Genomic DNA, 14277 nt, shown 5'->3' with positions numbered 1-14277 from the left:
CCGTCCCCAGTTTGACAATCCCTTGTCACTCTGCCTTCCCTTTTCAAAGCCCTTTTCTCTGTGCAGAGACCTTTGTACCTCTGATTCTGGGGCTTCTTTGTATTGCTGGAGAAAACCGTATTCCTGGACTGATTTGCAGGAAAAAGTAATCTGGGCCTCCTCTGTTACTTGCCATCCTATTCTCCAAGAATCCTGTCACCTTCCCTACTGAGCCCTTCCAGCGCTTTTCTACTAACTTCAAACTCCATCCCAGTTCTGGAACTCCCTGCAAGCAACCTTGAGACTATTTAGTGTGCTCAATATCCCCTTCATTCTACCTCTGTATTTCCAGTTTCCACCCCGTTTTGCTATGTGGCTCATATTGGCCACGGTGAGCTTTCATAACTTTTACTTCAACATCCTAACACCTTTGTCCTTAAAACTTTCTTGCATTTCTTTAAAATTTTCTGAAATAGCTTAATCTTAAATTTGAAATTTATAGGAATAGAATAAAGGAGATACAGCTGGGCTGGTGGCTCATACCTGTAATCCCAGCACTTTGGGAGGCTAAGTTGAGAGGATCACTTGAGCCCAAGAGTTTTAAGACCAGCCTGAGCAACACAGCAAGACCCTGTCTCTACAAAAAAATGATAATAATAAAATGAGTCTGGCATAGTGGCGCACACCTGCAGTCCCAGCCACTTGGGAGGCTGAGGCAGGAGGATCACTTGAGCCCAGGAGTTTGAGGTTGCAGTGAGCTATGAGTATACCACTGCACTCCACCCTGGGCAACAGAATGAGGCCCTTTCAGTCAGTCAATCAATCAATCAATCAGTCAATCAATCAATTATCTTTCTCTTCATATAAGCATGAAATGCTTTAAAAACTTTGTACAAAATGCTTTAAAAAATTTGACTCTTCTATTACAGATTTTATTCAGTCATGACTGGGAAACAAGATTCTTAAAAATAGCTTTATAGGACTCATCACTTGCATTTGAATTGTTTCCTTGCCTTTGAGATATGAAAATAATGATAATCTCATGTTGATCCAATATGTAGGCCCACTATTTGCTAGTTAAGCAGGAGAGAACTCAAACTTCATTGTCTCAAAAACCATTCATATTTGACTATTGACAAATCATTAAATAAGACAATCTTACATTGACTCTCCCTCATTCATGGAATCTTGGTTTTTAAAGAATGGATCCAGTATTCATTCCTTTGCTCTACTGAGATACTTCTGAAAGGAGTAAATGATTCATGAGCACTTCAGTTGTGATGTCAGCCTTTATTTTCCAGAGAAAATAATTCTGTGAGGAAAACTAAAACTAGTGGATTTTTAAAAAAACATTTTGTCTGAACTGGAATTTTCCCAACAAAAGTAGATAACTTGCCTCTGTTACAGTTTCTTGTGTGCTCAGTTTAGTGTTTATGTACATCAAAACGTGTATGTTGGTGAAAGATGAATTCTGATTGCAAGGAAATGAACCTATTTATTTTTAAAAACAAAACCTGCTTTATTGAAATAGGATGGACAAACTGCACATTCTGAAAGTGTACAAGCTGATATATGTACATCTGTGAAAGCATCATCATAATCAAGATAATGAAATTTATCCTTCTATCTTTTTATAATTCCTCCTTCTTGCCCCTCCCCACACCCTGCTCACATCCCCTTGCTCCTGGCCCCAAGCAACCATTGATACTGATCTGCGTTCTGTTACTATAGATCAATTTGCATTTTCCAGACTTTTATATAGATGAAATCACTCAATAGGTACTCTTTTTTCCATCGGCTTCTTTCACTCAGTCTAATGAATGGGATTAATAGGACAACTAGAAATTAATCCATGTTGCGTGCATAAATAGTCCATTCCTTTTTATAGCTGAGTAGTAGTCCATTGTATGGATATACCAGTATTAATCCATTTACCTGTGGATGGACATTTGAGTTATTTTCAGCTTTTGGATATTATAAATAAAGCCGCCATGAACTTTATGGACAAGTCTTTATATGTACATATTTTTCACTTTTCTTCAGTAAATACCTAAGAATGAAATGGCCATATCATATAGTAGGTGTATATTTAACTTTTTAAGAAACTGTCAAACAATTTCCCAAAGTGGTTGTACAATTTTTCATTCCCAGGAGCGGTGTATGAGAATTGCAGTTCCTGCACGTCCTCACCAGCACTTGGTATGGTCAGTCTTTTTAATATTAGCCATTCCAGTAAGTGGGTAGTGGTATCTCATTATGGTTTTAATTTGCATTTCTCTAATGACTAATGCATTTCCTTAATAATGTTGAACATCTTTTCATGTGCTCATTTTTAATCTATATATCTTCTTTAGTTAAGTGCTGTCCCAGAGTTTGTTCCTCCTCTTCCTCTCTGTCCCCATTTTTACCTATTGGGCTTTGAGAGTTCTTTATTCTGGATACAAGTCCTTTATCAGATATATGATCGGAAAATACTTTGTCCCAGTCTGTGGCTTGTCTTCTCTTTTTCTTTTCTTTTCTTTTTTTTTTTTTTTGAGACAGAGTCTCGCTCTGTCACCCTGGCCAGAGTGCCATGGCGTTAGCCTAGCTCACAGCAACCTCAAACTCCTGGGCTCAAGCAATCCTTCTGCCTCAGCCTCCCAAGTAGCTGGGACTACAGGCATGTGCCACCATGCCCGGCTAATTTTTTTCTATATATATTTTTAGATGTCCATATAACTTCTTTCTATTTTTAGTAGAGACAGGGTCTCACTCTTGCTCAGGCTGGTCTCGAACTCCTGACCTCGAGCAATCCTCCCGCCTCAGCCTCCCAGAGTGCTAGGATTACAGGCGTGAGCCACCGCGCCCGGTGTTCTCTTTTTCTTAATAGTGTCTTTTCAAGAATATAAGTTTTTAATTTTGATGAAGTGTAGTTTATGAAATTTTTCTTTTATGAATTGTGCTTTTGGTGTTATATCTAAGAAATCTTTGCCTAACCCAAAGTCACAACTATTTTCCTCTGTGTTTTCTCCTAGAAGCTTTGTAGTTTTAGGTTTTACATTTAAGTCCATGGTCTATTTTCAGTTAATTTTTGTTTATGATGTGAGGTGTAAATTGAGATTTTTTTATAGGAATATACAGTGGTTCAGCACCATTTGTTGAAGACACTCCTTTTTCCACTAAATTACCTTTGCACCTTCATTGAAACTCACTTGTCCATATGTGTGTGGATCTATTTCTGGACTCTCTGTTCCATTAATGTGTTTGTCCATCATTATACCAATTCCACACTCTCTTGACTGTAGCTTTATGATAAGTCTGAAATCAGTTAATCCTTCAACTTTGTTCTACTCTATCAAAGTTAGTTTGCTTCTTCTAGGTCCTTTACATTTCTATATGAGTTTTGGAATCAGCTTGTTAACTTGTACAAAATGCTGGGATTTCTATTGTGATTGCATTGAATATATGGATCAATTTGGGGAAAATTGACATCTTAACAATATGACCCATGTCTGACCCCATGCACAAGGTATATCTCTCCACTTATTTAGGTCTTCTTTGATTTTTCTCAGCAGTATTTTGTAGTCATTGGTGTACAGGTGTTTGACACCTTTTGGCAGACTTATCCCTAAGTGCTCATGTGCTTCTGTTACTGGAAATGCTATTTTTTAAAAATTTTCTATTTTTAATTGTTCATTGCTAGTTCAGAGAAGTACAATTGATTTTTATATATTGCCTTTATAATTATGAGTGTGTACACATGTTAACTACCTTGTTAAATTTACTTAATTCTAGTAGCTTTTTAAATAGATTCCACTGAATTTTCTGCATAGGTGATCCTGTTGTCTGCCAATAAAGAAAGTTATACTTATTACTTTCCACTTTGTATGCCATTTATTTATATTTCTTGTGATATTTCGGTGACTAGGACATTTTGTACAATGTGTATAGAAGTGATGAGGGTGGCCATACTTGTTTCTGATCTTAGGAAGAAAGTGTGTAATTTTTCCCATTAAGTATGATGTTAGCTGAAAGTTTTTCATGGATGACTACTATCAAGTTGAGAATATTTCCTTCTATTCCTAGTTTGCTGAGAGCTTTTATTGGGAATGGATGTTGGGTTTTGTTAAAAGCCTTTTCTGTATTTATGGAAATGATTATTTTTTTAGCTTGATAATGTGGTAAGTTACATTAGTTGTTTTTTGAATATTAAACCATCCCTGTATTCCTGGTTTTTAAAAGGAAAGAGTTGTGCAGTTTGAAGGTGATAAAGATAGTATTTCCTCCTTCTCTCAGAAATCAGCCAAACAAAAGTGAAAATGAAACAGAAATGCAAATACCATGTCTGATGAAACCAGGAAAGAGCAGAAACTCCAAACAAATTAGGTGGACAGGTTGAAAAAAGCAGTGGAAATTGAGTGTCAATTGGTATAATCACTTTGGAAATTTGGGGCAGCATTTACTAAAGTTGAACATTTACATACTTTATGACCCAACAATTCCCCTCCAAAAGAAATGAGTGCACCTGTCCACCAAAAAACTTGAACAAAAGTATTCCTAGATGCTTTATTCATGATAGCCAAAACCTGGAAACAACCCAAATGTTCATCAGTGGGAGAATGGATAAATTTCTGTCTTTCTATACAGCGGGATACCACACACTAATTAAAAAAAAAAAAAGAACAAACTACTGATCAATGCAACAATATGGCTAAAACTCTCACAGACATGTACTTTAAAGAAGCCAGACATAAGAGTACATTTTGGATGATTTTGTTGTATATGAGTTCAATAGGCTAACCAATGGTGACAGATGTCAGAATTGCGATTACCTTTTGGGGAAGGTATTGATTGAGAAGGGGCATAATGGAACTTTCTGGGATGATGGAAAAGTTGTATATCTTTACCTGGGTCATGGTTACATGGATACACACACACACATGCACACGCACACGCACAGGTGCGCAGGCAAAAATTCATCGAGTCACACACTTAACATTTGTATATTTTACTTGTATGTAAAATGTGTATGTGTAGGCCGGGTGCAGTGGCTCATGCCTATAATCCTAGCACTCTGGGAGGCCAAAGCGGGAGGATTGCTTGAGGTCAGGAGTTTGAGACCAGCCTGAGCAAGAGTGGGACCCCATCTCTACTAAAAAAGACAGAAAAATTAGCTGAGCATGGTGGTGCACACCTGTAGTCCCAGCTACTTGGGAGGCTAACGCAGGAGGATTGCTTGAGCCCAGGAGTTTGAGGTTGCAGTGAGCTATGATGAAACCACCGCACTCTAGCCTGTGTGACAGAGGGAGACTGTCTCAAAAAAAAAAAAAAAAATTAAAAAATAGAAAAATTAAAAAAATAAAATGTGTATGTGAATTATATGTCAATTAAAAGGGAATCAGGATGTTTTTTCCCCAGGAATGCAAGCATGGTTTAATATTGAAACATAAAAGTGTTCGGTAAAAGAAAAACATGTGATTCACTAAATAATAACCCTCATAATAGATGCAAAAAATGCAATTTTATCATTCAGCATCCATTCATGATCAAAACTGTTAGTGAACTAGGTATGGAAAGGAATTTCTTAACTGAATAAAAGTTACCTACCAAAAATCTACAGTGAACATAATTCTTAATGGTGGAAACTTAGAAGCAACTTCTTTTTTTTTTTTTTAGACAGAATCTCACTCTGTCACCTGGCCTAGAATGCCGTGGTGTCAGCCTAGCTCACAGCAACCTCAAACTCCTGGGCTCAAGTGATCCTCCTGCCTTGGCCTCCCAGAGTGCTAGGATTACAGGTGTGAGCCACCATACCCAGCCAGCAATTTCTTTTAAATCAGGATCAAGTCAGAGGTGCCTGTGAACAGCAATTCTGTACCCATTGTCTGGGAATCCAGCTTGCACAGAAAGATGAGGAACACATAGGAAGAAGCCCTATCCTGATAACACCTGCGTTTTAGATTGATGCAGTTCCTTTTAGAGAGCTTCATAACTTTCGTGTATGTTACAAATATTTTGCAAGTGTACAATATCACATATCAATTTAAAAAATTGATATTTGGGGGGGGTTAGACATTTAAAGACACAGGCCAGAAAATATGGTAGAAACAACAGATGTTAAATCGAGTTCTTTTATTTTTAAGATGGAAAATATTTGAAAGATATGGAATCAGCATAAAAGAAGCAAGCATTAGTTCCAGAATATAGATGAAAATGTTTGCTCAGAAAGAAATAGTATTAATAACTTGTCCAAAGTTGGTTGCATCCAGACACTGACAACCTCACAGAAGACGGCTCTTTACCCCAGGAGGAATGGGATAATATCAGACTAGGGCTGGGCCTGGAGTCACAGTCAAGCCGGCTACGTTAGGCTGTTCCTTCCCCAGGATTCTCAGGAGCTCTGCCCCTCGATGCCCCTGGGTCTCTGTCTAGGGGACCCAGACAAGAGATTTGGGGCAAGGAGTGTGAAGTCAGCGAAGCTGCCACTGTGATGATGGTGGGCCCGAGATGCCTCTCCCTGGCTCCAAGCTCTGCCCCCTAGGCCCGAGTGCTGGTGTCCAAGCCTGGGGGACACTCCTCCCCTCCTTCCCTCCTGCTCGCCTGCGTTTCTCCCTTCTCCCCCTACCCCTCTCCTCCCCTCCTCTCCTCCCCAGCCCAGGGCAACTCTTCCTTGCCAGAGCCGGAGATCTCCGCCAGGGGGCGCGCCGGACGCCGTCGGTCGCTGGGTCCTCGTGCTGTGCGATTCCGGGGGACGTCAATGCTCCCGGACCGCTAGCGCCTTCTCAGTGTGATTCCCACGACCCTCCTGGGATTTCCCTCCCAGCCTCAGACTCACGTCCGGCCCCCTCTGCCCCAAGGTCAACGCTCCCGCCTCGACGCCCTCCAGCCTTCGCCCTCGCCCCTGTCCCGCGCACCTGGGCCCGGGGGAGAGAGCAGGGCCCTCAGGGCGCCGCACCCCGCGACCAGCCTCTGGTGTCCCTGGCGCAGGGACCCCCCACCACAGAGTAGCCGCTTCAGCCCCCGTGCAGGGGAGACCGCGGCCTCGGTGCCCCATCCCCTGCCCCTGGCTCTCGGGCGTCCCGCAAGCTCTGCACAGGCCGCCTCCCTCTCCCCGGTGACCCCGTTTCCTCCCGCCTTCCCTGTGGCCGCTGACTGCTCGGCCGGATGAGCCGCCCCCTCCACCCCGAGCCTCGCTCAGCCCCAACATACCCTCCCCCTCCTCTGCACCCACGAGTCTCAGGGAGAGCGTCCCCTCCCGGATTCCCGCAGCCGGCCCTTGGAAATTCCCTGGGCACCGCACGGCTTCCTCCTTCCGGGGACCCCACAGCAGCGTGCGCCCCCTGACGCCGCCCTCTCGGGCCCTCCCGCGTCCCTGCCGCTCCTCCTTGCTCCCGGTTGCTTGGGGAGAAGGGACGCCCGACTGTGCGCCCCGCTCCTAGGTGCGCCCCCAGCATTCGCTCGTGCCGCTGCGGGTCCCCGCTCTACTTAGAAGCAAGGCCCCTCTCCACTGACACCTCCTCCGCTCTGGTTCCTTATGCCCTGCCTGACCTGATTATTTTTCTGGCCAGGCCAAACGGGTGGCTGGAACCCCAGCCCCACTCTGACCCCATCGGAGGAGCAGGCTGCAGGGTGGGGGAGAGGAGGGCAGGCAAAGATACCCACCCAGCCGCCCAAGTCACTCAGGCCAATGGGACAGCTCTCCCTTACTGGCCCAAACCGGAAAGGCTTAGAACTCCCTCATTCCAGCATGTTCATTCTCCCCAGGCTTGCATTTTTAAGTCTTTTAACTCTAAAATGGAAGACTTTTTGTACATTTAAAGGAATTTCGTTGGCGTTATCATTTTTCCTGTCTGCAAGGTCCCTCACTCTATTCCCTTTTATCTCTAACCCCACTCCCATCTGCCTGCCCCCTAGAGTTGTCCATTCCATTCTGTTTATCTTTTGCTTTTATGTGTTCTTGCCCCCCTAAAAGTGTCTTGTTTTGCTGGCATGCATTTTAACTTCGTGTGAAAGGAATGGTATTCTTTCTCATCCAGCTTCTTTTCACTCAATGCTAAGATTTTAAGATTCATCCCTGTCGCTTCTGCCCCTTGTAACTGCTGCCTCCTCTAGATGCTGCTCATCTGCCTTGGTTTACCCTTCCTTTCCCTACCCTGCCCCCACCAATAACTGCCATAACCAATATCCAGCACATCCCCTTCTGCAGCACTTCTCCAAAGTAATAGTGTGCACATATATCACCCGGGATTCTTGTTAGAATGCAGCCCTGATCCAGCCGGTCTGGGTGGGGCCTGAGACTGCATTCCTAACCAGCCCCCAGGTGATGCCTATAGTGCTGGTCCCAGGACCACATTTCCATGAGGAGCAAGGCCCTTATGGATGTCTGCAAGAATTTACTTTGGGTTACTGGGTCATAGGGCATGCGTTGATCTAATTTGATGAGTACTGCCAATCTGCTGTCCAGTCTGGCTGCACCACCTTGCCCCACACTAGCAGGGTGGGAGGGCAAAAGGTATATATTTACGTGAGAAGGAGGAAAGCCTTCTCCTTGCTCCTGCCTGCATCCTGTCCACCAGTGCATCAGGTCTGGGCCCAAACCCCCCCTCTCCCTTAACTGAATGGACCCAAGGCTCCAGAGCAACATCTCTGGCCAGCAGTGCATGGCCAAGTCAGCGACGGGTCCTGGCCAGGCACCCCGATCTCGACCGGAACCATGGAGGACCCTGAATCCTCTGCTTACCATACATCTGGACTGCTCTGACTCATAACTTCCCCAGGCCTGGGCTTTACCCCTGACAGGAGCTCTTGAGAAGCCGGAGGTCTTCAGTTAGGCTGTTTGTGTTTCCTTCAGCCCCTCTCACTTTCCCTTGAGTAGCCTATTAGGGCACGGTGGGACTTAGATGCCCTGGCCTAGTCCCTGGCATGTGTCTGTCCTGAGCCTGACTTCTCATCTCTAAAATGGGATAGTCATGGTGTGGCACAGCATCAGCGCCAGCAGCAGGTACTAGGTGTGGTACTAGGAGTTGGTCCACGTCCTTCATCCGCATGCCAGGAGCTCCACAGAAGGCCTAAGACAGATATTTTTGCCTTTGTCTTACCCATGACGAAAGTGAAATTCAGGAAGGCTTAGCAATTTCCACCAAAGCCATGATGCTAGAAATGACAGTGCTGGGATTCAAACCCAGCCCCAGCTCATACACCAAAGCCATGCTAACCACAAGGCATGTCATCTCCGTGTCTTCCCTTGCCCTTGCTACCAGGCCATATTGTAGGGAGAACTACAAAGAAACAGAAAGGAAGGACTGGTCCTTGGGTTTCAGGCACTGATGCTGAAGGCATCTAACCAGTGGCAGGCAGGGTTGGGAAACTCTATAGTAAGTGAGTTTTGGCAAAAATGAACCAGGGTTCTAGTGGTTGGTTCCCAGAGCCTGAATATTTAGGTGGCAGGAAAGAGGACCTTAGGGCTAGCACTTCAGGAGCAGGGATTTTACGGTTAGATATAGAGTAGGGATCAGGACTAGGCAGGAGTTGAGGATGGCCAGGGATTGGTGGGGCTCAGGTGGGTGGGTCTCGGCTGTGGGTAAAGTTGTCTATTACGTACCTTACTTGGTAATGACTGATCACTCAATGTTTCGTTTGAAGGGGTCAGCAGGTGTGCAAATGGCCAGCATCCAGGGCATCAAGGGACGCCACCTTCCAAGGCCTTTCTGGAGCTGTAAGCAGCTTGCTGGGGCAGGTTTGGAAACCCTGTGGCTATGCTTTCCCCACCCGCACAGCTGTGCAAGCATTTCCTGGCACCAAGCCCCGGGCCCAAGCATTTCACAATCAGAAGAGTTTAACATCTGCACATTTTGACATTTCATGGCACACAGCCTCTTACATCTTGTCCACACCCATCCAACTCTGTTTCCCATTTTAGGGCCAAAATTCTATCCAAGACAGAGCATTTTTCTGAAAGCCTAGTGAGCCTGTCTGCTCTTTCAACAGCATTCAGGGTCAAAAAATCTTTTGAGCTGACAGATTTTCCTTGGAGCTCAAAACAACATCTTACAGCGTTTTGGTCTTTACAAAGTGCTTCACAAATAGATATTGCCTTTGACTCACAATAACCCCATGACACGGTTGGGACCCACTTAACACTGAGGTTCCAAAGGATTAAGTGACCAAGGCCACACATTGTGTAGGTGGATGAAACGGGACTTGTTCGTTTTTCCATAGCAGACCTTGGGACTCTTAAAGAGTGAGTAGGTACTCTCCGGGAAACTCACTACCCTGGCCGGCCCATTTCTCAGACTTGGGGATGTGGACTGAGGCAGGAGGTAGGAAGTCTAGGGGGCGATGCCTGGGCTGAGATGTTTGGGAGGTAAGTTGAGGTCTCATGGGCTCCGGCAAGCCTTCTCCCAGCCAGGTTTCTCTCATCGGGGCCTTTCCTAGAGCCTGGGGTTCTCCTGGAAGTGGAAAGAGGGAGTTGGTGGGAGGAATGGCAAGTCCAGGGGTAACCAGGTAGAAGTTCTCAGTGAGTCTGAAGCTGAGACAGCGGAGAAGCTTCGAGAAAAAGATGCTGCCAGTTGCTAAGGGGGCCACAGTGTTGTCATCACATCCACGTGGGCACTCTCAATGGCTTGGCCAAGCTCTGCCCCTGGCTAAGCCATCTATCCTGTCCCTGCTTCTCAAAGTCCCCTGGTGCCTCACACCAGGCACCTGCAGCATCACTTGAGGAAGTGCCCAGTGGCTGGGCCAGTCTACCTGCCGGTTCCAGCATCACCACACATGCCCTGACCCATGCTGGGGACTGCAAGTCTGGGGCCTGCTAAGGCAGGAGGCCCTGGTCCTGCTGCCCTCCCTCTCCCCTGGGCCTCAGGCCCTAGGCCAGGGCTCAACAGACAGACAGTGGGATGGGGTTGCCCTTCTATTGGTCCAAGTCCTGAGCATAGCCTTGGTGAGTCATGGAGGTGAGGAGGCCCACGAGACTCAGCAGTGTGGAGAAAAGCAGCAGGAAGGAGGCTGTGAAGAGGAGGGCAGGCAGAGTGCTGAGCACCAGCAGCAGGACAGCCGGCAGCAGGTGGCGCCACGCTGCGGCCACGACGGACCACAAGGAGCTCAGCAGGTGGGAGCCGGTGGTGAAGAGCGCGTGGCACAGCATCAGTGCCAGCAGCAGGTAGAGTATCCCCTCCAGACCCCACAGCAGACGCTGCAGGGGCTGCCGCCAGCCCGAGGTGCTCCACCACTGGACCCAGCTTGGGGGCACATGGCACGCCCACCAGCGCACCCAGCCCTGCCGCGTGACCCAGGCTGACCAGGGCGCCTCCCGCTGTGGCCCCTCGCCGGCCCCGATGGTATCTGTCTCCGCTCGCGGCTGCTGCATCACGGCTGGTGCACCTGGGGAGAGGGCCAGGCCAGCTGCAGGAGCAGCCCTGGAGATGCCTGGGACCCCCGGGCAGGTGGGGGTGCAGGGGTCAGGAGGGCGCCAGCATGGGTGGGTTGGAGCTGAGAGCTGGGGCCTGGGACTTACCTCTGGGCAGAGTCACCTAAGTCATGTTGTTTCCTGCAGTGCCCAAGGATGGCCTGGCAGCCCCATCCAAGCCCTCACTCTCACCCACCCGCACCCTCCCGAGGGGAGCCCCTTTGTGACCCGGGCTGGGTGGGGTCCTATCAAGAGAGAACCTACTGCAGGGTGTGAGGCTTACCTGAGTCCTTCTGCATGGACCCTCCAGCCTGGCAGGGGAGCCGGTTGAGCCCTGCACATATAGCTTCTTGTGCTTTCTGTGGGAGCCCTCCCCAGATCCCTGTCCCTTCTCTGCTGACTGATGTCCATCCCTACCCCACTCTCCTGCGAGTCTTTGTCTCTGGACCCTCATACTCTAGAACCACGGAGGAGGCCAGAATGGCTGCCCCAACCCCAGGCTCTGAGATGGCTACTATGTCCTGCCCTGCGATCCCTGACTCAGACCCAGGTATCCACTGCCCATATTAAGAGGCCAGCGGTCCCCTGAGGTTTAGGCTGGGAATAAAGGGGTGACCTCCCACCTGCCCAGCCAAGATGGAGGAAAGGAGTCCTGAGGAAGAGGATGGCCAGTGTATTTTTGGAGGACACACAGTGGTTTTGGAGGGGCACTCAGGCCCAAGGATGCAGGCAGAAAGCCAGACCAAGCAGGGCTGCGGGCATGCCGCGGGCTCCCAGGAGCAGCCCCAGTCCCATGAGCAGCAGTAGCAGCGCATCCTGGAGGCTGAGTTGTCCAGTGACTGTCCCTGCTGGTAGAACAGCCTCCTGCTGTCCTGGACCCTCGCCGGCCCCCTGACTCTGGCCCCTTGTGAGAAGTCTATGCTGTGGCACGGTGGGACCTGCGGGCCTGTGGAGAGAGAGGGTGGCAGCCGGGCTTAGGGAAGTAGACCACTTGCCCACCTGCCTGCCACACCCGCCTGCCAGGCTGCCTCCCACTTACCTATGGAGCACGTCAAAGGCGAGGAAGCTGACCAGTAGCAGCAGCAGCAGCAAGGCTGGACCAGCCATGGAAAAGACTGCCCGAACCGTCAGCCCGAGTGCCCCCAGCCCTAGGACACTGTCCAGGAGCTGGGCCCGGCTAGAGTCACAGGGGGACACACATGGATGCACTGGACTACCCAACCCCTCCCCAGCACCCAGGCCCCTGGGGGGAACTGGCATTGGATCTGCAAGGGCCTTGGGCCTGGGTAAGCAGAGCCGGGTCATGGAGGGAGGTGGAGGTGACAAGAAGAGCAGTGCTGGAAGGAGCATGGAGGTGGAGTGTAGGAGGTGGTGGCGCCCTGGCAGACACTCAAGGTTGAGCTCGGAGAATAGGGAATTGGACTCCTTGGGAATGTCCCCCTCCTCACATACCCACCCACCAAACCCTCCTCACCTCCTTCCACCTTGGTGAGCCATTCTGGGACTGGGCAGGTGGGGCATTGTGACCTGTTGCCAGGTGGGGCCCTGGGGAAGGGAGGGGGCTGCTGCTGGTCTGGCCTCACAAGCAGCTGGTGGCCTAGGTGGGGCTTAGCCAGGAAGTCAGGGATTTCTGAGAACTAAGACTCACCCTCTTGCCTTTGCTAATTCTCTGCCCTAGGGCCCTCCCGTGGGGATCTGAGTTGTCAGGAAGGCATTCTAACCCCATTACTACTTGGGCATCTGTCCAAGGAAGGAAAGGCTTCTTTCTTCTTCCTGTGAGTTCCCAGAGATGTGCGTCCAGGGGCACGTCATTCACTATCTCTGTCCCCAGCTGTCTTCCCTGAGAGTGGGGTGATGCCTGTGGGACCTTACTGGGGATTTTTCAGCCCTGCAGTCCTGGAATATAGAGGCAGGCTCTGCCACAGAGCCACCTGAGGCTTTCTGGGGCTGGGCTGCCACGTGACTGCTAAATGGGAGTGGGGGGGGAGGAGGGGGATGTTTAGGTATTCTAAGCACTACAGTATGGGGGACGTGTTACAGATACTGGGGTTCCAGAAGTGGGGCAGACCCCATATTGGAGGTTAAGGTTACCCTCTCAGGAGTCAGGCATGGTGGTGCACACCTGTGATCCCAGCTACTTGGGAGGCTGAGGCAGGAGGATCACTTGAGCCCAGGAGTTCAAGGCTGCAGTGAGCTATGATCACATCACTGCACTCCAGCCTGGGAGACAGACAGAGATCTTGTCTCAAAAAAAAAAAAAAAAATTACTCTCTGAGAATGAAATTAGGGAGGAAAGTGAACATGTAATGAAGGGATTGGTCACCTGGACAAGAAACTGGTCCCACTGATAACCTGTAAATGGGTGATGGCTATACAGGTTCCAGCACATCTCAGGTTAGCGACTTGAGAGGCAAGAGTAGAAATGTGGCGTAATTAAGAGAACTTAATCCTTGTCCTCACATCATACTTTTAAGGAAAACTCAAGGGGGTGGCAATAGGGTGGACAGTGGCCATACAGCCCCTAGGAGAGGAGAAGCTAGAACAAGAGTCAGGCTGCATATTTGCCCCCAGCAGGCCCTGCCCAAAGACTCAGGCCTGGTGGCCTTGGCATCTTCAGGGGTGACGGGTTTGGCAGTCCATAGAGCCATTGTCACTGGCTCTTGGGACCATCTGCTGATTGCCCTTGTTCTGGCTCTTGTTGCTTATCCAGCAACTGGGCTTTAAGTGTAGATTTGTCCATAAGGGGACAGGATATAACATAAGATTCCAGCATTTTTTTTTTGCATAAGTTCCAATTGTTTTTGGAAATGAGCAAATTAGCATTAAGGTTTAAGATTGCCAGCCCCCTGAGCCTGATCGATTCTGGATGCATCTACAAGATTGCATTCCTGGACATGCAAACCTGAGGATCACAT

General features: G+C 48.4%; 2 protein-coding genes across 2 annotated transcripts; both read right to left on the bottom strand.

The window, feature by feature from the left end:
- Positions 1-10854: 10854 nt before the first annotated feature.
- TMEM239 (transmembrane protein 239) lies at positions 10855-11661 on the bottom strand. The gene is given in 4 exon segments (XM_045528434.1): positions 10855-11399; positions 11483-11514; positions 11516-11595; positions 11646-11661. Coding segments are annotated over 4 exon segments (660 nt in total). The 3' UTR covers positions 10855-10867.
- Positions 11662-12035: 374 nt separating this feature from the next.
- On the bottom strand, positions 12036-12667 carry C17H20orf141 (chromosome 17 C20orf141 homolog). The gene is made up of 2 exons (XM_045528943.1): positions 12402-12667; positions 12036-12308 (listed from the first exon to the last, which is right to left on the bottom strand). Exons 1-2 carry the CDS (start codon positions 12665-12667, stop codon positions 12074-12076), a joined length of 501 nt encoding a protein of 166 aa, XP_045384899.1. The 3' UTR covers positions 12036-12073.
- Positions 12668-14277: the final 1610 nt, after the last annotated feature.

Source organism: Lemur catta, chromosome 17 (assembly GCF_020740605.2).
Source record: "Lemur catta isolate mLemCat1 chromosome 17, mLemCat1.pri, whole genome shotgun sequence".
Classification (NCBI taxonomy): Eukaryota; Metazoa; Chordata; class Mammalia; order Primates; family Lemuridae; genus Lemur; species Lemur catta.
The sequence above is the reverse complement of the archived record's forward strand: the minus strand, read 5'-3'. Positions and strand labels throughout refer to the sequence as shown.